At 48.0% G+C, this 21,970-nt stretch overlaps 2 protein-coding genes across 2 annotated transcripts; both read left to right on the top strand.

Moving 5' to 3' along the window:
- Window positions 1–32: 32 nt before the first annotated feature.
- On the top strand, window positions 33–6,134 carry BAX (BCL2 associated X, apoptosis regulator). The gene is made up of 3 exons (XM_081169036.1): window positions 33–224; window positions 334–438; window positions 1,727–6,134. The coding sequence occupies exons 1-3, from the start codon at window positions 48–50 to the stop codon at window positions 1,826–1,828; spliced, it is 384 nt and encodes a 127-aa protein (XP_081025162.1). The 5' UTR covers window positions 33–47; the 3' UTR covers window positions 1,829–6,134.
- Window positions 6,135–13,612: 7,478 nt separating this feature from the next.
- LOC308572741 (ferritin heavy chain A-like) lies at window positions 13,613–18,411 on the top strand. Its single transcript, XM_081169109.1, has 4 exons — window positions 13,613–14,023; window positions 16,842–16,988; window positions 17,256–17,381; window positions 18,091–18,411. Exons 1-4 carry the CDS (start codon window positions 13,922–13,924, stop codon window positions 18,247–18,249), a joined length of 534 nt encoding a protein of 177 aa, XP_081025235.1. The 5' UTR covers window positions 13,613–13,921; the 3' UTR covers window positions 18,250–18,411.
- Window positions 18,412–21,970: the final 3,559 nt, after the last annotated feature.

Here is a 21,970-nt window from a genome sequence, read left to right as displayed (position 1 = left end):
TGGTTTGTGTGGGAGGAAACCTCAGTGTCTTCTCTGCAGCTAGAAGCATGCCTAACCTGAGCTACTCCTTATCCTGTGTCCCCTGCAGAATGATAGAACAAGTTCAGATGTATCCTCCCAAGGAAGTTTTTTTCCGAGTGGCTGCAGAGATGTTCTCGGACGGAACCTTCAACTGGGGCCGGGTGGTGGCTCTTTTTTACTTCGCTTGCAAGCTGGTCCTCAAGGTGGGTGTGTCATGTTCCCAGCCCCACCCCAGCTGATCTGGCCTCTCCTTCACTGCATCTAATAACGGGCTGCTCTTCCCTCTTTTTCCCTTTCCTCACCCTTGGGCAGGCAATTTGCACTAAATTACCAGAGCTCATAAGGACGATCATCAGCTGGACCATGGAATACATCCAGAACCATGTCCTGTCCTGGATTCAAGCCCAGGGAGGATGGGTGAGTATACAGTGATGCTTTTGGGCGTAGAAAATCTTAGGCTAGGAGTGGGCAGACTTCAGGCTGATGGAATCTGCTTGGGTTTTGGTGTTTTTTCCCCCACGAGAACCATACCAATCAGGTGGAAAACACTTGGAATGAAGGAACAGAGTGTCTCTGTGTACATGAAGCTCAGCACAGGAATTGTGGTTTCAGTACCAAAAGTGAGCACACAAAGCCTTTAATAAGCAAATACACTCCTGGTTTTCCACAGTGCTTTCTCATTTACAGCGCCTAATTTTGTAGGGTGCTTATTATTATTATTATTATTATTATTATTATTATTACACCTTAAAAGTGAACAATGGGGAATGAGGAAGCCTTGCAAGGCTGTTGGGTAGTCAGCATGATTTGAGTAGCCCATTTAGTGAGTATGGGTAACAACTTCAGTTGTTGCCTTTCTTGCTGATTAGTTTATCATACCTTAAAAAGCTTACATATTATGGAAATCTGAATATACGTCGCCTTTTGTTGATGTCTTTTTGGTGATAGGAACCAAGCAATTCTTGCGCCTAGATTTTACCTTCTGCAGCCCTCCCCCCCCCACCCCAGTCAATACTTTTTTTCCTTTTGACTGATCTCTGTTCCTCCAGGTTATCTGGAGAGAAGAGTACCTGGTTGGGCCAGTGGGGGTGGTGTTGAAGGAGCAGAGGCTGCAGGGCAGTAACTTGTGAGTGGAGAGAAGGTTTAATTATTATTATTATTAATTATTATTATTATTATTATTATTATTATTATTATTATTTATATCTCACCCTCCCCAGCCGAAGCCAGGCTCAGAGCGGCTAACAACAGTAAAATGATAAAACATTCTAAAATCATTTCATTATAAAATTAATTCCAATCAGATTAATGGCAACCATTGGGCTCGAGTTCTGTGAGAATTGCCAAAGGAGGGAGTCAGGCTGTGCCCTGGCCAAAGGCAGTCTGCTGGCATTCCTCCCCCTTTTCTTTTGCTGTTTAAAACTGTACCCCTCTTCTGCCCCTTTCTGCATGTGATTGGAGCAGATCCAAATCCCAACACAGGGCTTTTCTCCCGTCACGGAGCATTGCAGTTTAAGAACTTGTGAAGAGTGTCCTGCTGGATCAGTCAGTGGTCCAGCACCCTGTTCTCGCAGCAGCCAGCCATATCCCTTTGGGAAGCATGCAAGCGAGAGCCCTCTCCCCTCCTGCAGTTGCCATGAGTGGGACTTTACTGCCTCTGCATGCTTTTTCTCACTACTGCCATCCTTTTTTCTTTTCCTTCCAGGAAGGCCTCCTGTCCTACTTTGGCACCCCCACTTGGCAGACCATCGCTGTATTTGCCGCAGGTGTCTTGACTGCCTCGCTGACCTTCTGGAAAATGTCTTAATCCTCAGCCCCCCCACCAAAGGGGGGCCTTTTCATTGTGATGACAAAGTGGGGGAGTCACTTTCCCCCTCTTTTTTTCTAATCAAAGAATGAAAATTGGCTAGGATTTCCCCCTCCTGTTATGGGCAGGGGAGCCTTTAAAACAAATGCTGTCATTATCTTGGTGCCTTTTTTTTCTTTTTAAGTGCACACCCTTTTTTCACCCAAGGAATGTGTACTATTTGGCTTTGCTTTTTGCCCATCTGTGCCTCTTAGGGTCAGAGGACATGGAGTGTGCCTGGGCTCTGGACTATGAAATGAAGGATCTGAGTGGCTGTTCTTGCTTGCTGGAGGGTCTGTCGACGCTGCTGAATTCCTGTTCTGTTTTCGAGGAAGAGGATGACTCTCTCAGGTGGCATCTCTCAAACTGAAGTGAGACCACTCTAGAAATGCAGATTGAGAAATTGTCTGAGCAGATGATAGTGGTTTGGATTTCAAGGCAACTTCCTGACCCGGCTAAGAATCAGCACTTCCGAGGAAGTGAATTTAGGCAGAGACTCTGCAGCAACCGATTTGTTTGTTGGGTCTTCGTTTTTCTGTTTGCCTGTCCTTGTTTTGAAGAAACTTCCATATCTGTTAAAACAGTAGGAATTCCAGAGCCTTGTTTCATTCTACCAGATCCATCTGTTTTTCTAGAGAAAAACTCTAGGTGGTGCTAAAGAGAAGCACTCATGCATATGCCCCAAGTTAAGAAAGCAAGAGAAGTGCTTTTAGAAAGCAATTGCTCTCCAAGTGGAACAGAAGACATTGCAAGAAGGAAATTCACCTGCTTTGTTCTGTCCCCTGGAAAAAGCTTTCGGAGGCTGGAGAGAGCCTTGGTGGCTTAGGAAGCAGGAGAAGTGAGGAGGGTTTGCAGGTTGGGTTTCTGTCTATCCCACAGAGTTTTCTCATCTCTTCTCCGTTCTGTATTTTAATGGATTAATTGTCCTCCAGGGGTTTATTAGGCAAAAAGAAAAGAAGACGAAAAGCACCAAACTGTTCTGGCAAACCTTCCTACTCCATGTGCCAGTGTGGAATATCTTAATCCTACCTGTGATGGGGACATTTGGCTCAGTGTGGCTTCTCTCCTTTATCTCCTTTTCCCCACATGCACAATGATAAGGTATTGTGACTGCATATCAGCACATAACGCCCCGAAACCTGTGCTACCGTGCTGGCAGCGCACCTTGAAACATGTGGCGTTTACTTTCTTGCCAACAGGTGCTTGGAAACTTCTTACTGTAAGGGGGCAGAGCTTTTGTCCTTGCCTAGCAGTCTTGGGTGCTGTCTGCCTCTTTGTTCCCCTTTCCTCCAGTTCATCAGTTGCTCATCGTAATGGGTTCTCAAAAATACTTATTATCGGTCAGCATCTTCCCTGATGTTTCGGAGAAAGTTGTTCATGGCAGATGGAGACAGACAGGTGCGGGGCTGTCTGGCACAAGGGGGTGAAGGGTGGCAGAAGCTATGCTGCTGGAACTGCTGAGGTATATATTGGGTGGTTTGGGGGCCTGCTTTGCCCCGTAACCGGAAAAATCAACTTCCTGTAGTCCTCCTCTTAATTAGGCAATCTTTCAGTCACCAAGCCATCCCTCCTGCTACGTGGGTGCCAGGAGAGAGCTGGGTGCATGTGCCCGCTTCAAGGAAGAACAGGGGCTCAAAATAAGGCACAAGTGAATGGCTGGAGCAGTTTGGCCTTCTCAACTATTTAACTTTGCTGAGGAACCAGATAATACTGCTTGAGACTGGCAAAGAAGCTTCTGTCCCCAATTCCAGCAGCAGATGCTTCTCAGAGGCCATCTTGGGAAGGGGAGGGTGATGGCATACAGCAGAGAAGGGTCCAACAGAGAACGGCATTTGGGTATCTGAATTGCTGCCTTCCAGATGTTGTGAGCTACCGCTCCCATCCCCCTCAGCCAACAGGGTGTGCTGGTGAGGCACAAGGGAAGGCTAGGTGATTCCATAAGCAGAGGCAAAAGGCTCATGTGGTTGCCAAGGCCTGTGCAGTGTCGGTGGCAAGCCTGTAACCCTCCAGGTGTTGTTGGCTGCAGTTCCCATCATCCTCCGCCATTGGCCAAGGCTGGCTGGGGCTGATGACAGGAATGCAACAACATCTGCAGGGTCACTCGTTCCCCGCAACTCGCGCAGTGCCTCCTGCAGAAAGTGATGATGCAGCCTATACATCCCTTCCCCCACCCCCAGCTGTACACATATCTGGCAGCACATACAATCGGCGCAGGATGTGACATCTAGAAGCCCCCAATAATCTTCCTTTACAGCCGTTGGGCAAATCGGTTCAGCCTGATGTTGCGTCGTGAAGCTGGTGAGGAAACGAGGAGGGGGAAGTTTAAGATTTGGAGCATGAAATATCCCATAGTGGTGTGGGAGAGGCGGGTCAGGGAGAACCAAATGTACTTGAATAATTATATTGGGAGGGGGGATTTTGTTACCTCAGGGGTTGGGTTTGCGGGAGTGTAATGTCATTAAGGGAGGGGCTTGAGGTTTTCCCCATTGGGGTGGGGTGGGGGGACAGACAGGAAAATGCATATTGCTGTTGGGATTGGGATGATGGGCATCTGAAGTCTTATATTTGGAGTCTTTGATGTCATGACTTTGATGGGGATTATAGAGTCTGGAAGTGGAAATGAATTGAACTGGGAGGTTGGGGAGGGGAGGATTCTGAAATAATGGGTTTTCAGTGCTTTGATAATCTCAATATGTGGGGTGTGTTTTTTCTCTGTTTGTTTCTCTTCTAAGGGCTTCTGGGGTATTAAGGAAGCGTGGTTAATTGTGCAAGAAAACGTTGGAGGGTTTAACTCCTGAGTTTAAACATCATTACCTGAGGGGCAGTTCATGTCTGGATAGGTTTTGTGTCAGCTATGCTGCAGCCTTGATTGTTAATTGTGGGTTGCATTACAAATATGCCAAGACCTGTATGTGTGTGTGACCCTGGGTTTGCCCCCTTCTTGGGTATGTGTCTTGCCCTGTATTTCTGTTCCCGAAGCCCCACCCAGCATCATTCTTTATTTTCTTCTTCTTTTTGTGACTAATCTCTTTTTCTACCAGCATCTTCAGCTGTTCTCTTGATGCCCAGTGGACTTGCTGCTCATCTATTTGGGCAAGTGCCAAAGGGGCTGTGGCAAACAACTGCTGAGAGCTTCTCTGGGTGTCCACATTTGCCAGCTAATCTCATGGTGGTGGAGGAGTTGAAGACACAAATGGTCCTGCTGGATGGACTGTCTCCAATATGGAGGCAGGCACTCACGCCAAGGGACCAGGCCCACACTGTGCATTTCAAGCTCTCTTAAATCATGTTAGAACAGCCATGGCTTCCTCCAGAGAATCCTGGGAGCTGTAGTTTGTTAAGAGTGCTGAGAGTTAAAGAGTTGCTAGGAAACCTATTCCCCTCTCAGAGCAGTTTAACAATCTTTCTTCCCAAGGAACTCTGGGAATTGTAGCTCTGTGAGGGGGGAAACATCTCCAAACAGCTCTCGGTGCTTTTAACTAGCTACAGTTCCTAGGATTTTTTAGGGGAAGCCATGTGTGTTAAAAGTGGCATAGCATTACTTCAAGTGTATGTTGCAAATGTGGCATAAATCAGTCTCCTGCTGAGCAGTGACCTGCTTCTGAAATGGAGGTGAGCTGTTGGCAGAGGTCCTTAAAGCGTCAAGGCCAGCAAGAAGCAGTGGGTCAGCCTTCTCCTCCTCCACCCTCCCACAAAATCTGCTTCAGGCTGACCTGAGGCCTTCAGCAATGGCTGCTTTTGTTTCAGGAGGGAGGGGGTGAAGTGATAATGTTGTTGAGACAGGGGAGACACAAGTCCCTTAGTGAGGCCTCAGAATTTGTCAGTAGGTTTGCCCCCTCTGTGTCTCTGCAGAGTGCCATGTTATTTCATTGGGAAATAAACATTTAACAGTGCGTATTTCTGTGTTTTGGCATACACTGCAAGAGATCCACAGCCCTGGAGCATAGCAGAGGGTAATAGGCCCCCAATGGAGGGTACAGCCAACAGCAATCTCATCTGGCTGCCATGAAGCCAGCCTTGTACTGTAACTTGAAGGGTGGCAGTAGCTGTCTTAACAGTTGAAGTTGATTCACATGTCTCTTTCTATGCAATTGACCCCTTACCGACGCAATAGTTTCTGTACTTTTTTAAAATAAATCAAATTACCCATTTTATAATTTTTTTTAAGAAAAAAAAAGTTTGATACATCTTTTCTGATCTGTTAACTGTGAAGTTACAGTTTTTTGTTGGTGTGTGGCAATGAATTAAAAGATTTTTTAAAATTAAATTGCAAGTCTTGGGAGTTATTCATAAGGGGGGGGGGAAGGGTCTGAGGGAGGAAATGACAAGCAAACTGTATGAGTACAACCTGCCAACTGACTAATATATGATGGACCACCAAGGCCCCTGCTGATTTCGGGGATTATTGCCAAAGGCTGCTAGGCCTTGGTCTGATCTAGCAAACCCTTTCATGTCTTCTTACAGATTAGTTATGCTTTATCTGTGTTAGATCCTGAGTGTGCATGCTTGCTTGGTAAATGGAAAACCCAAGTTTGGTTTGAGGACTACAGAGATATTACCGTATTGGCCCAAATATAAGCCACACCTGAATATAAACCACACCTGTAAAATTAAAGGGGAAAGAAAAAAAGACAACGCCTGAGGAGGAGCGGGGGCCAAGGAGGCAGCGCCTTCACTCCGGCAGCAGTGCTTCCAGAGGGTCAGCACCACCATGGCTCCCCAAAGGGATGAGAGAGGCGGCGGCTGGTGGGACTCGCGCCCCTTGGCAGGCTAAAGCCAGGCAGCAGCTCCCGATAGTGCTAGTCCCAGCACACCGGCTGCATCTCCTGTTACTCCTCCTAGAATACCTTCTTGCTCTTTCACCCACGCTCCTCCCTTCCTTGCCACCTTCTGGCTCCCTCTCAGGGACCCTCTCAGCCTGCCGCCATCTTGGGAGCCCGCCCAGCCGAAACCAGGCAACATCCAGGGACAAGCCCGCTCCAAGCCAATTTTGGTAAGGTCACAAATATAAGCCACACTTTTAACTTTTCACAATCAGAATTGGGGGGCGAGGAGGGAGTACGGTTTACCGTATTTTTTTGCCCTATAAGACTCACTTTTCCCCTCCTAAAAAGTAAGGGGAAATGTGTGTGTGTCTTATGAAGCGAATGCAGGCTGCGCAGCTATCACAGAAGCCAGAACAGCAAGAGGGATTGCTGCTTTCACTGCGCAGCGATTCCTCTTGCTCTGGTTTCTGAGATTCAGGTTTTTTTTTCTTGTTTTCCTCCTCCAAAAACTATGTGTGTCTTGTGGTCTGGTGGGTCTTATAGAGCAAAAAATACGGTATACTCGAGCCAATATGGTACAGTGGTACCTCAAGTTAAGAACTTAATTTGTTCCGGAGGTCTGTTCTTAACCTGAAACTGTTCTTAACCTGAGGTACCACTTTAGCTAATGGGACCTCCTGCTGCTGCCACACTGCCAGAGCACGATTTCTGTTCTCCTGAAGCAAAGTTCTTAACCCGAGGTACTATTTCTGGGTTAGCGGAGTCTGTAACCTGAAACGTCTGTAACCCGAGGTACCACTGTATGAAACAATGGACCATGCAAGACTGCAGCCTGACCACCAGGGGTCTCCCTCCTTCCCTCTCAGCAGGTGGCCGCTAGGGAAAGGACACTTTCTATGATAGCACCCAGATTCATTCATTTTTCTCTCTTTTCTCACCCTCCAGTTGTCAGGCAAATCCTCTCCAGGTATTTTATTCCGACCTGCCCTCTTCTGCTTATAGGGATATGTTGAGCCCTTTAATTTAATGGCTTTATATATAGCTACCGGCTTTGCTGCATTTACCTCTATTGCTTTATTGTTTTGATGTTCTGTTTTGATTTTAAACCATATTGAGGCTGCTAGTGGCAAAAGGGGACAGACGGGGACACAAATCCTAAGCTCTGCTAATTCAGGGACGGAGTAACTCTTTGCCCCAACAGCCTCAGTTCCTTGTTCGCAACCTCCTTGGGGTGGGGGGCCAGTACTAGGTGGAGCAACAGATGCTACTCTTATTGCTTTAAGGAAGGCAGCAGCCCAGTGCATGCAAAAATCAGAGGCTTTTTTATGTATCTCTCTCCACTCAGGCAAGCAAGAGCCATGGTTGCAGTTCAAGGACACTTTCCATCCAGGTAAAGAAGGATGCGAAGGGGAGCAGGCATGGCCCAGGGAGAGTATCGAGGGCCGGACAGTAAGTCCAGGAGGGCCACATTTGGACCCTGGGCCTGAGGTTTCCCCCACCTCAGTCTCGGGCCCCTCACTAAGCTTGTTGACTCCACACCCCTTTCAGCATGACAGAACATGCAGCAGGTCACAGCCCACTGAAACTCCTGGCTGAGGTGTCTGAGCACCTGTTTGCTATGGGGATCAACTGGGGCTGGATCATTGTCGTCTTCTACTTTGCGTACAGAGTCATCGCCCAGGGAGGCAAAGGAAGGATCTTCAAAGCAGGGGTGTCTGCAGTGCCATCCCTGAAGAGGCTGGGGGTGGGTGCTTAAAAGTTGGCTGGATTATCAGGTAGCTTTTGCAACACGGCTGTGCCTTCTCATCCCAGTAACCTGACAATTTCTAAATTAACAACACGGAGGCCACACTTGAGGTCCATTTTGACCGAGGAACGTGCCAACAGCTGCATCCCTATCTGTCAGCCATAAAAGTCACTCAGGGGCAACTTGGGGCAGTCACTGTCTTTCGGTCTTGCCTACCTCAGTGTGGTTGTGAGGAAAACACAGACTACCAAATACCACATGGAATCCTGTTCTCACTCACTTTGGAGTTAGTCCCACTGAACTCAGGCTGGCAAACAACCTCCTCCATCACACACCTAACAATGCTTACTCTGAATTAAGTCCCACTAAATTCAATGGCGCTTACTCCCTAGTGAGGGAATCTAGGGTGATGTCCTTAAGACTGTCACAAGCTGCCAACTCTCTCTCTCTCTCTCTCTCTCTCTCTCTCTCTCTCTCTCTCTCTCTCTCTCTCTCTCCTTCCTATTCACTCTTTTCTTCACACCATTACCCATTTTTGGTGGGAGGAATGAAGATCTTGCCTGAAGAAGAGTTCTGGTGAACTCATTACTCTGCAGTTTTTGTTACTCATAAAGGTATGCATTGTTAGGAGAGTTATAGTACCTCTGATGAGGGACATATCATGCTGCTTCTGGGGTACTTTGTCCACCTTTAGTCCCCACTCTGCACTCAGCTCTCACCTGTGGCTCCTAGAAGCTGTCAGCATGGGTCAGTGGCCACACCCTGGGAACGGCTTTGGCTGACCAGCTAAATGAGGTGAGGATGGCCAATGGGTTTCAAACCCTCAGTGAGTTAGGGACTCCCCCTTCATGAAAAGACTGGCTCCAGTGGATTGAGCAGACAAGACCAATAGTGAGTTCTAATGGTCAAGAAGATGGTTTCCACACATGCTGTGAAGGTAAGTGAGGGGCAGATGGGGCTTGTCAACCTGGGAAGGTTCCACCTAAACATTAGGAAGAACTTCCTGACAGTAAGAGCTGTTCGACAGTGGAATTTGCTGCCAAGGAGTGTGGTGGAGTCTCCTTCTTTGGAGGTCTTTGGAGGTCTTTAAGCAGAGGCTTGACAACCATATGTCAGGAGTGCTCTGATGGTGTTTCCTGCTTGGCAGGGGGTTGGACTCGATGGCCCTTGTGGTCTCTTCCAACTCTATGATTCTATGATCTCAAGGTGGTGAACATGGTTCTTCTCCTCCCCATTTCATCCTCACAACGACCCTGTGAGGGTTAAGTTAGGTTAAGAGATGGTGACGGGCCCAAGCTCATCTAGTGATTTTCATGGCTGAGTGGGGATTCGAACCCTGGTCCCCTCCAAGTCGTAGTCCAACACTCTCCGAGCTACAGATTGCCCTGTCAGCAAATCCACTTGCGGAGTACAGATTAACACCTTCGTCAACCTCCTGAAATGCCAAGCACCTTCCTCCATATGAACTATAGCTAGCATTGGGGTTGGTTTTTTTCCTGCCATGTTCAGCAAAATAACATTTATCCTGAGAGATTATGGGTTGTAACCCCAAAGATGTCATCTGTTAATGAGTCCAATTAAGGCGATATAGTCCTGGCCACAAGATAGAAAAGGCCCAACTCAGCAAGCCGTGGGTGCCGTTAGTGGCTTTTAATTAGCAATTAATAACTTTCATGCCTCAGGGCCTCCGTTACAGGCTTTGCTGACTTATCAGTTTGGAAAAAGCATTAGAAAAAGAGAGAGAAAAACAAGGCCCCGGTATTCCTTGACCTCTGCTTCTGCAGTCTCCTCACAGCAACCTAGAATTTGAAAATAAAGACTAGGCTGCTGGTCTGCTGATGAGAAACAGGTTGATACCTGAGTTTGTAATGAGGGGCACAGATCAAGATGGAGAGTGCGGTTTGCCATGGGCATGTTGACGCCAGCTAATCCAGTTTGAGCCAGTTTTATCGGCTGAGTGGAAACATGATCCCGTCAGGGCTGGGCCTCACGTAGGCCTTGTTAATTTCCCCATTTATCCAGCCTTCTTGACACTTTACAACCCTGGGTTTTGCTGACTCAATGGTGCTGATGAAAGAGCAGTCAAGCCTTGTGACTGTCACTACACACAAAGTTCATTTGAAAGGGGGGGGGGGAGAAGAGGATCCTCTGCATCTTTGAAAAGGCAGAGAAATCCAGTGTGGTGTGGAAGACGAGAGATGTCATGGGGCGGTTAAGGGGGAGGATCATACATTGAGATTTGCAGACTCATCCTAAGTATGCTTAATTGCAAGTCCGCCTGAGCCGAGTGTGACTTATTTCCTCACGTGAGTGATTAGGGTGGTCACTAGGGACTTGTACATTTTGCCTCTGTTGAGTAGCCAGCCATTATATGTAGTGGCCACGATCCTCACCCCTGATTCCCTGATATCTGGGAGGTGGGTATTCAGGGCAAAGGCAGTCGCTACATGGGGTTGGTGGCCCTTGTGGGGTGCTGGACTAAATGGGCCTTTGGCCTGATCCAGCCACACTCTTCTTATTTTCTACCGAGTTTGAGAGGGTTAGGATGCTGGCTTCTGAATTCTGTGGGTGGAAATCAAGCCAGAGAGGGCAAGAGTTAAAAAGACAGAACTCCTGGGTTCTATGGGAGGAGAGACGATCTGAACCTAAAACTCTAGGCTTCACCAGGGCCCACCAAGACTGAACATATAGGAGGAGGCTGCTATACACAGAGTCAGAACACTGGTCCATCTAGCTTGGCATTGCCCTATGCCGACTGGCAGAGGATTTCCAGGATTTCAGGCAGGGAGTAGTAGCACCGTAGAGTTGGAAGGGAGCTCAAGGTCACATCAAAGTCAGAGTATCTCCCAGCCCTCCTGGAAGAGCTGGGGACTGAACTTGGGACTTTCTACATGCAAAGCAGGTGTTCTGCTACTGAGCTGCAGACTCCTTTATGTGTCTGATCCCAAGACATCCTGGGATACTACAACAAATTTCATTCACATGAATCGTTTATACAGTGGTACCTTGGTTCTCGAACGCCTTAGTTGTCAAACAAATCGGCTCCTGGACACTGAAAACCCGGAAGTAAGTGTTCTGGTTTGCAAACGTTTTTCAGAAGCTGAATGTCCGACACGGCTTCCGCTTGAGTGCAGGAAGCTCCTGCAGCCAATCAGAAGCCGTGCCTTGGTTTTCGAATGGTTTCAGGAATTCAAGGGACTCCCAGAATGGATTAAGTTTGAGAACCAAGGTCCCACTGTATGCCTTTTAATGCTGTTAGCTGTGATCCTGTGCAAGCCTAAACAGTTGCCTTTTTCACTCAACTGTTTACAAATTTAGCAGCCTGCCAAGTGTGAACTCTCACAAGTGTTATGAAACTATGAACCGTTAACAAGAAGGTTGACGAATACACCCTGAAGTAATAAAAAAATTATGGGCTTTAAAGAAGTTGTAATAGCACAGATACTTGCCCAAGGCAGTTATACAGAAAGGTTTAATAGACATATCTGAGCCTCTTCACCTAAGATGGACTAAGGTCAGGCATTTAGATTTCCTACCCTCAGATTCAGGGTGCAGCCGGGCCCTTGGTACCTTCCAATAATTGCAATGAAGGGTGAAATTCAGCAAGGGGAGCTTTTCCCATTGTAGGGATCCAGTGAGGGAGAAGTTGCATCCAGCCCAGTTCTCCCTCCTTTGCAACCTCCTCAGGCCCTGAAGCAAATAACAGCAAGCTGCATATTGAAGCCATTTGGGGGCAGAGAAGTTAAGGGTGGGGAATTTACCAAAGAAGGAAGGCAGGGAAAGAAAAGATCGCATGTGCACACCATACATACAAAGCATACTCACAGTAATTATGGGTACAGATAGGTAGCCGTGTTGGTCTGCCATAGTCAAAATAAAAAAATTCCTTCCAGTAGCACCTTAAAGACCAACTAAGTTAGTTCTTGGTATGAGCTTTCGTGTGCATGCACACTTCTTCAGATACACTTCTTCAGTAATTATGGGAACTGTGGTACACTCGGAGCTACAATTCCCAGCACCCTTAACAAACTAACTCCCAGTGTGGTAACACCACCTTGTTTGTTACCCAGGTGAGGAACAACTGCCTTTTGAATAAATCACAGAACCAAGGAAACTAATTATCGAGTCCAGCACCCAGCATTTATTGCAGCTATTGCAACAGGACAGAGTTCGCTCAACGTGCCTGTTAAGAAAGTCTGCCCCGAGGCACATCAGAATAAAAGTTTATATAGTAGTTCAAACCCAGCACACACAAGAGTCATAAGACATGGCTAAGCCATACCAGTATCTTCACCCCCACAATGCGGCCCAATGTGCCCAGGCCATTTGACCATTCTAGGTCTCAGGTGTCACACGTTTGTACCCTGGTAGCTAAGCCTTCCATGGGGAGAGAAGAGCACCTTAAAATCCTCACCCACTCCTCTTCCTGGATCTCAGATACCTTCAAGGATAGCTAATTAACACTCTTGTTGCTAACTCATGATAGACTTAGCAAAACATTCTGCCATTTGTACCACTATCGGGGTTGGATAAGGAAAGATGGAATACAGCTGTAAGGAGGGACATTGTCACAAATACAGAACACACAAAACCCAAGCCTAAAACATTCTATCTGAAAGTTAAATGCAATTAAAATTGAAACATGATTAAAATAAAAAATAAACACCTGGGGTTCCTAATTCTTTTATCACCAGGATTCTGTGGGACATCCCAAGTGCTTTCAAGGTGTGGTGTGTATGCAGCCTGTTTCTCCTCGAGGGAAGATGAGTAAGTTATAAGCAGTGAAAGCCAGGACTGCTGGGTCTTCCGGGGCTACATGGCGGGACAAGAATTGGGTTGGAAACGGGGATTTCCCTTGGCGGTGGTTCGTTCGGATAGGTAATTTTAAATTCTGCCTTCAATGGTATTCCACCCCACCCCCACCCCCTTTTAGAGGAGAATGTGCATTACTCCACTGGGAAAAGTTTTTCCTGTTGAATTCTTTGTTTCCATCCTGAAGCAGGGAATCTGTAGCGGGCGCAAAGCAACTACAATACGACGTGGTCTTTTTCCATGCGGGGTGTGCGCAAAGATAGCGCGCGCTTCTCGGCTGGGGCGGAGGAGAAGCCGAGCCCGTCACGTGCGCCAGGGAGGGAGGGAGGGAGGGCCGCGCGCTCGGACGCCTGGGTTCCCCTTTGCCCAGACTCCGCCTTTCGCAAACACTCGGCCTCGGCGTGCGCTGAAGGGCCGGTCATTGGTGGCTGCGCACGTCCCTCTCGTTGCCCGGCGGCCTTATAAAAGCGCCCGCGATCCCTTTGTCCCCGCAGAGCTCGGTTCTTGCTTCAACAGTGTTTGAACGGAACCGGTTCCACCACCAGCCTCTTTTTCTTTTTTCCCTCTCTTTTCCCTCTTCAGCAAACAAAACAGCCAAAAAAAAAGGAGACTCCCTTTTGCTTCTTCTGCTATCCTTGCTTGAGTTGACCCGCGGAGAGACCAGCTGCCAGCAGCTCCCCAGCCAGCGAAGAGAGACCCACGCCGACGCCTTGCAGCCGACCCGCCGCCATGGAGTCCCAGGTCCGCCAGAACTACCACCGCGACTGCGAAGCCGCTGTCAATCGCATGGTCAACATGGAGCTGTACGCCAGCTACGTCTATCTGTCCATGGTGAGCAAGGGGTCAGGGTGTGTCGGCGACGTGGTGATGGTATATTGGGGTGCAGAGCCCCCGGGTCACAGCCTCATTCCTGCATTGCAGGGGGTTGGACTAGATGACTCTGGGTGCCCCTTCCAACTCCACAATTCTGTGATCAGTTGGCCCTGTTCCCTGGGGAAAAGGGAGCGTGGCTAGAGAACCCCGGAGGACACCAATTCCACTTGCCCCGCGTTCTTTCAGTCCCACGTTTGTTCTAAAGAGTTCAAGGTAGCAGCAGGCATGGTCTTCCACCCACCCACCTTCCCGTTGGAAGCTCACAGCAACCCTAAGAGGTGGTGGCTCAGGGCCTGAAGTCGCCCAGAGAGCTTCATGGCTAGGTAGCGGATTTGAACGGGGCCGGAGAAGAGCCCAGGAACACCATGCTCTCTTCTCCCTTATTAGGAATCTCCATTTTCATCACTTTTGTTTCCTTGCAAGGGGAAGAGCAGCAGCAAGAACAACGAGACTTTGTCTTGAGAAAGTAAAAAATTTTTTTTCTTCCAGTAGCACCTTAAAGACCAACTAAGTTAGTTCTTGGTATGAGCTTTCGCGTGTCTTGAGAGTTCTGGCTGCCTCTGCTTGCTTCCTTCCCTTTGTTTTCAAACAAACACTCTTTCACTTCCTTTACAGTGCTTCCCCTAGTCTTTGTCATTGTCCTCTTGCTACTCTCCAAAAATACTTACTCATTCCCTCCCTCCCTCTCTCTCTCTCTCTCTCTCTCTTAGGCCTAGGGGTCGTGGTGGTGGTGCTTGGCATCCCATAGTTGCTGATCAGCCTGCCTACACAGCCTTGCCTCTCTCTTTGGCATAAAACACCATTCTAGCATTCTCCATCCCACACACACACACACACACACACACCCCGCCCTTCCAGTTGCCCCGTCTTGGGTGGAGCAACAAGTGGGAGGCAGAGATAAGCTTCTAGGGTGGGGTGATTAAAAAGAACATCCCATGACAGTTATTCTCTCTTCTTCCCATACCTAATAGCGTCTTCTTGTCCCCCAACCCATAATCTCTACTTGACCCACTTCCAGTATAGGAAGATGGAAAGGGGTGTGTGTGTGTGTGTGTTGTTGTTGTTGTTGTTGTTGTTGTTGTTTTTTTGCTTTGGCTTCTGTTAACAACTGTTCCTTTCTGTAACTTCTGATGCCCACACCTTGATGTCTCTGTGGGAAATGGACTGTGTGAGAGAGAGTGATACTAGCAGTATTTCAAGGGCGCCTTGCCTAACTTTCACCAGAACTCTGCCCCCTCGGGCTCCTTCAGGTTCCATCCCCCATATACTTTATTTTTAAGAGGGGAGCCTCTTGCACCCAGGTCACTCTGCTCAGTGTCCCCCTACTTGTCCTATGGCTCTTTATACATTTCCTTCCCCCATTATATGTGGGTTGGGTTTTTCCTCCCTAACTGTCCTGTTGTTTTGCGGGTTGGTCAGTTCAGTTGCTTTACAATCTGCATACAGTTAGTCCACACCTGAGACTTGCCTCTCCTCCCCTAACACCAATGGGCTCCATTCAGTGAGTCTCTCCTCCTCCTTCTCCCCCTTCAAAATAGTGTTTATCCCCTGGATACCTTCCAAACTTGGAAGAAGTACAGATTCTCCATTCAAAACGTGTGTGTTCTTGTTCACGTTTTTCCATATCCCTCTCCCACACTCACCCATTTCTCTGCAATACTAGGCATGCAGGATTTGTGGATCCCTGCCCATTAATATATTTTTTAAAAAAGTATTATTAAGGGTTGTTGTTTTTTTGGTGACTGTTTACAGCCTTTTTGCCAATTCATGTTTGTCATATGTTGCGTCTCTTGGATGGGGATATCCATTTCTTCTTCTTCTTCTTCTTCTTCTTCTTCTTCTTCTTCTTCTTCTTCTTGTAGCCTTAGGAGATTCGCCAGTTATCCCCATCTCTCTTCCTGCAACAGGAGAAAACATTTTTTTGCAAATAAATTTCTGGGCTGATGCAGTTAAATTCTGTGTGTATGAGAGAGAGAGAGAGAGAGAGAAAGAGGTTAAAAAACAACAACACAAACTTGCACAGCACCTCCTGTTTTCTCATGTGTCAGAGGCGCCTTCTGCAGAACTGTGAAATCATCATGAAGGCACAACGGAAAGGGATGTCTGGAGGGCCCCCCTGTCCTGCTCTTCTTGTGCCTGGTAGCAAACTGCAGACAAGTGTCTTCTCTGTAGTCTCGGCACGTGGCTAAATGGGAGACATTTTGTAGTGGCATGGACTTTCATTGTCTCAAGAGTTTTGTTTTTTTACAAAGTAAAAGTATTTGTACACCGCCCTCTCGTAAATCTTCAAGGCGGTGCACGGCAATATAAAAACATAAAACAACAATTAAAAGCAGTACAAAAGAATCATTAATAAAAGACTGGCTACTTGTGGAAATTTTAAACAAATGCAGAGACCTGTTGGCATAAAGAAGTCTGTAAGAAAGTCAAAAGTGAGGGTGCTTGCTGAATCTCAGCTAGAAGAGTGTTATGCAGCTTGGAGCCAGCAACCCTAAATGGTTGAGGCCAGCTTGGGTATACAGAAGACAACTTATGCAGAAGAACTCGAGGGTTTCCCCCTGCTTCCCAGAACTTCAGGTGGTTGTTCTTTTACAGAACTTGCAAGCTTCTGAGACATTGTGGGAACAATTCGTTCTCTTAACAGACCAGGCCTCCTCCTTCCCTGCCCACAACACTTCCCCAGATCTGAAGGTCTGTTTCATCTGCTCACTTGTCCGCAGTCTGGCTAGGATCTCCCCAACGTAACCCAGCGTCTCCTCCTGTTCCCTTTCTCCAGTCTTCCTACTTCGACCGGGATGACGTTGCCCTGCGACACGTGGCTGCCTTTTTCCGCTCGCAGTCCCACGAGGAGCGGGAGCATGCTGAGAAGCTGCTGAAGTTCCAGAGCCAGCGCGGTGGTCGGGTCCTCCTGCAGGACATCAAGGTACAAATCTGGTGGGGTGCCCTGTTTCTAGCCAGAGATGCTGAGAGCAACGACTGCAGGACTTCCCAGGTGGTGGTTCTGTCTTGAGGCCTGTTAGGACCTCAAACCCTTCTATGTGAGCTGGGCAAAAATAGCATGTTGACCCTGGGTTCGAATCCTGCCTCTGGCCTTGGGGAAGCCACTGTCCCAGAAATAGCAGCAGCCAGTCTTCAAAAGCCAGTTTGTTATGGAACTCTATAATTTTATATTTGTTTTCTGTCTCTACAGAAGCCAGAAAAGGATGCTTGGGGTACAACTCTTGATGCCATGGAGGCAGCCCTTCAGCTGGAAAAGAACGTGAACAAGGCCCTCCTGGATCTGCACCAACTGGCAAGCAGCCAGGGAGACCCACATGTGAGTATCCATGGGGTGCTGATAGTCTTAGGAGTCCTGTCTTGAGCCGTTACTATCCTTGCACATATGCCTTTTGCCTACTTTGCCTCAGAGGTACTGGTAAGTTGCTAGATTTGCACAATGTTGCTTCACTGTTTTATCAGTGGTCCAGTCATCTCTGCATCCTGCCTCTGATTCTCTGAGATGTTACGCCAAGACCCTAATAGGTCTTCCTGCTACCCTCCTGGGCAGAAATACTTGTAGCAGCTGCAGCACCCATAAATCTACGGAAAAGCTGCTATTCACATCATGTGGGGCAGGAGGCAGAATGCAGAGAAACACACAAAAAAATCCTTTGCAATGCGTTTAAGCAAGGATGGCTCTCCAAAAGTCATTTGATTCCCAAGCCCCGTAAACCTCAGTCAGCATGGCCCAATGATCGGGAAGGGTGGGAGTCCTGCAATACCCGGAGGACTACGGGCCCCCTTCCCTGTTATTAAGTGTAGTCCTGAAATAAAACTGCCATACCTTTAAAAAAAATAAAATAGCAGAACTTGAACGTCCGATTGCCACTGATCCAAGGTGAACCCTACACTAGAAGAGACAGCTTCAGAAGTAAACAGTTGGGGGGAGAGTTTATTGGAAGTGCTCTGGGTGTTGTCCCAAATCTTTGATAGTAGACCTGCCTAACCAAGCATTTCACCATGTCTTCTTCTCTCTGTCTCTACAGTTCTGTGACTTCCTGGAAACTCACTACCTTGACGAGCAAGTGAAAGCTATCAAAGTCCTGGGCGACCACGTCACCAACCTCCGGCGGCTGGGGGCATCCCAGGGAGGTCTTGGCGAATACCTCTTCGACAAGCACACCCTGGGAGAGAGCAGCAGCTGATTCCCTCTCCCTCCCTCGTCCCCAAGAGCGCAATACCCCTTCCGTGAACCCACAGAAGCAAGACCCACATCCGTCACTCTGGCCAGGCCCCACTCAAGGGGTGCTGTACCTGCCACCACTCAGTTGGCATGCTTCCAATAAACAAGGGTTCACCCGTTTAAACTCACCTTGTGGTTTTTCTGGGGTTTTAAGGGGGGAGGTTTGCAATGTCCAAACAAGGGGTATCGTCACTGCTGAAAGGCAAACACTCTTGTCTTAGGCAGCCAACCTTTCCCCCCCCCTTTCAAGGGCCGTTTTCCCTTGGGCATAATTTGTCCGGGGCCACATGCTGATGGCGGATGGAGCCAGGGCCAAAACTCATAGAATTGTAGAGTTGGAAGAGACCATGAGGGCCATCTCATCCAGGATCTCCCAAAATTGGGTCTCCAGCTGTTTTTGGACTACAAGTCCCATCGTCCCTAGCTAGCAGGACCCAGTGGTCAGGGATGATGGGAACTGTAGTCCAAAAACAGCTGGAGACCCAAGTTTGGAAGCCCTGATCTAGTCCAACCCCCTGAAATGCAGGAAACCTTTGTTCCTAATTAATTTACCTAGATTTAAAACCTGTCCTGTTTCCATTTGCCGTAGATTAAATTCCACATTGCTCTGAAACGGGAGGGGAAGCTCCTCTCCCCTTCCACAGCAAGGCACTTCAATCTTGTACCAGCAATGGTGGAGAAAACTGCTGCCTTCCAAATCTCCCATCTCCCATGTTATGGACTCCCATCTCCCATGTCATCCCCAGCCACGGGAGCCAATGGTCAAGGGCAATGGGAGTTGTAGTCCAGCAACATCTGCAGGGCTACAGGTTCCCCCATCCCCGTGGTGTGTAGGTCTCCTCAGAAGTAAGCCTGAGAAGTGACTCCCAAATAAGTTTAAAGAGGATTCAAATAATTAATAACATCATAATAAAAGGACCATAGGCCAAGCACACGAATCAGTTAAATTTATAAAAATGTTATACTGCTGAACTAGTTGGTTAGGCATCAACCTTACCTGTGCAGCATCTTATTTCTGAGTTTCTCCAAGTGCCTTTCTGGGATATTGCAAGCAGAACAGCCTATACTTATGTTTTGTTTACAAAGAGGCAAACTGCACTTATCTTACATCCTCATTATTGCCCAAGACTGCAAATTCAAGCCACTGCAAATACCTTTGAAGTGGAGCTTGGCTTTCTTGCTTGTATGGAGGAACAGAGGCAAACTATGCTGTTCTTAAAAATAACAAACATATACCCAAATCACTCCACCCACAGCTGTGCTTGAGAGATAAGGGCTCTGCTATTGCTAGCAGCAGAGCCTCTTACCCTACATCTGAAGCCTCCTGCAGCTCATAGCTTGAAAGCAACATTGGCTTTCCTTGGACAGTTGTGTAAATTGAAAGTTCCCCCCTCCCCTGTGTGTGTTAAATAACTTTGTTTCCATCAGAATCAAAATACCAATGACACACTGATTCCTCCACACACTGACACAGATGTAAAGGACAAAGTTGTATGTAGGGGCATCAGGCATGTCTTTTAAAACTGGATTTGCCAACACTCTGCAGTAAATTTGGAATCTCAATTAAATAGCAAAAAAGGGGTGTGTGGGATGCTAACGTCTTCTCCCTGCAGTCCACTTGGGCCCTGGCTTGGTGGCAGAGCACATGCTTTGAGTGCAGAAGGTCCTCCAGTACTGTCCCTGGCATCTCCAGGATCAGGTAGCCAGTGATGTGAGAGGCCTCTTTCCTGGAGACCCTGGGTGGCTGCTAGGGAAGACAAACTTGTCAAGTTCCTGCAGGAGTGATGGGTGGCTGATCCGATACAGGGAACTGCGCCCATTCCAAGAAGGTAAAGGATCCCTGACCATTAGATCCAGTCGTGGCCGACTCGGGGGTTGCGGCGCTCATCTCACTTTATTGGCTGAGGGAGCCGGCATGACTAAGCCGATCTGGCGAACCAGAGCAGCACATGGAAACGCTGTTTACCCTCCCACCAGAGTGGTTACTATTTATCTACTTGCACTTTGACATGCTTTCGAACTGCTAGGTGGGCAGGAGCAGGGACCGAGCAACAGGAGCCCACAAGACAGAACTCAAGTGTGAGAAAAAGCAGGGCTTTCATCAATATAGATAGTCCCTAGAATTAGTCCTTGAGCAGCGTGCATTGTATTCGTGGCCTCCTTCAGCTCAGGAACAACGTTCTATTGTCACTTTGGACAACTGCCAGTCTCCCCACCTCCTCCCTTTTGTTATCCTTCCATCGCAGCATGTAAAAGTGTGTGTGAATCTAAAGTCTCCCTTGTTATTTTATTTTCTCAAAGAACTTCGATCAATAACTGAAGGAGAGCTCGGCCAGTTTTCTCTGAACTTTCCTTCCTGTTATTGATACACAGACTCGCTGAACTCCATGAACAAAGACAAAGTAAATGCTTGAGTTATCGTGCCCCACCCCAATCTCTTGAGTGCTGCGACATCCCACGGTTCCAAGCTCTCACCCAGGGTTTGGGTTTGCTTTTGGACAATGAGCCTGTGATGTCTTTATGATATTTGGTTTATTTACACATATATACAACCTGAGCCAGGGGGACGCGGGTGGCGCTGTGGGTTAAACCACAGAGCCTAGGACTTGCCGATCAAAGGTTGCCGCTTCCAATCCCCGTGACAGGGTGAGCTCCCGTTGTTCGGTTCCTGCTCCTGCCAACCTAGCAGTTCAAAAGCACGTCAAAGTGCAAGTAGATAAATAGGTACCGCTCTGGCGGGAAGGTAAACAGTGTTTCCGTGCGCTGCTCTGATTCACCAGAAGCGGCTTAGTCATGCTGGCCACATGACCCAGAAGCTGTACGCTGGCTCCCTCAGCCAATAAAGCGAGATGAGCGCCGCAACCCCAGAGTCGGTCACGACTGGACCTAATGGTCAGGGGTCCCTTTACCTTACAACCTGAGCCTATGGCGATATTCCAGCAGAAATCAAGCATTGCTCTTTGACCCTTTGCTTGCTGCTCCCCCCCCCCCCGTTTCTTCACTCACATAACAGCAAAATTCTCAACTGACTTTTATCCTTCTCCCTCTTTGTGAGATGGAGGAGGGGCCCCACCCACCTGCCATCTGGCACAGAGCCCCCTCTCTTTTGCTCTCTTAAAGGTCCATCACCTTTACGTTGTTTTCTTAATGGCCCTTCACCCAGGCAATCGCCTCATAAGGAAGCTAACCTGATTTATATTTTAAAACACTTTCTAGGATTATAGGGCTTAGAGGTCTGGCGCCCACAAACCCATAACACTGCAAACCAGCTGCCCTTATCAGCAGTCAGTTAATATGGATTTCCATCCCCCTGTAAAATTCATGACATGGGCACCCTTCCACGGCCCATTAAATATACACCTGCCAGAGCTGGATTCAAGGGCAGGTGACCAAATATAGGCCTGGAGAGGTGCTGTGCTTGGGAGATGCCTGCCATGTTATCTAGCTCCAAGCGCCTTCTGGAGGTTCCCTCACTGCAAGACATGAAATTACAGGGAACAAGGCATAGGGCCTTCTCGGTAGTGGCACCTACCCTGTGAAACGTCTTCCTGTCAGATGTCAAGCAGATAAACAGCTACAGTGGTACCTCGGGTTACAGACGCTTCAGGTTACAGATTCCGTTAACCCAGAAATAGTACCTCGGGTTAAGAACTTTGCTTCAGGATGAGAACAGAAATTGCGCA

This window comes from Podarcis bocagei, assembly GCF_964188305.1.
Source record: "Podarcis bocagei genome assembly, chromosome: 13".
Classification (NCBI taxonomy): domain Eukaryota; kingdom Metazoa; phylum Chordata; class Lepidosauria; order Squamata; family Lacertidae; genus Podarcis; species Podarcis bocagei.
Note: the sequence above shows the minus strand (reverse complement) of the source record. Positions and strands in the feature narration are given on the sequence as shown.

What these genes read in the sequence shown, in the direction of transcription:
- BAX (XM_081169036.1), top strand. Translation starts at nt 48, where the DNA reads ATGCCTAACCTGAGCTACTCCTTATCCTGTGTCCCCTGCAGAATGATA. An exon ending in CTTGCAAGCTGGTCCTCAAG is followed by an intron (nt 225 to 333) that starts GTGGGTGTGTCA and finishes ACCCTTGGGCAG; the next exon opens with GCAATTTGCACTAAATTACC. An exon ending in TTCAAGCCCAGGGAGGATGG is followed by an intron (nt 439 to 1,726) that starts GTGAGTATACAG and finishes TTTTCCTTCCAG; the next exon opens with GAAGGCCTCCTGTCCTACTT.
- LOC308572741 (XM_081169109.1), top strand. Translation starts at nt 13,922, where the DNA reads ATGGAGTCCCAGGTCCGCCAGAACTACCACCGCGACTGCGAAGCCGCT. An exon ending in GCTACGTCTATCTGTCCATG is followed by an intron (nt 14,024 to 16,841) that starts GTGAGCAAGGGG and finishes CCCTTTCTCCAG; the next exon opens with TCTTCCTACTTCGACCGGGA. An exon ending in TCCTCCTGCAGGACATCAAG is followed by an intron (nt 16,989 to 17,255) that starts GTACAAATCTGG and finishes CTGTCTCTACAG; the next exon opens with AAGCCAGAAAAGGATGCTTG.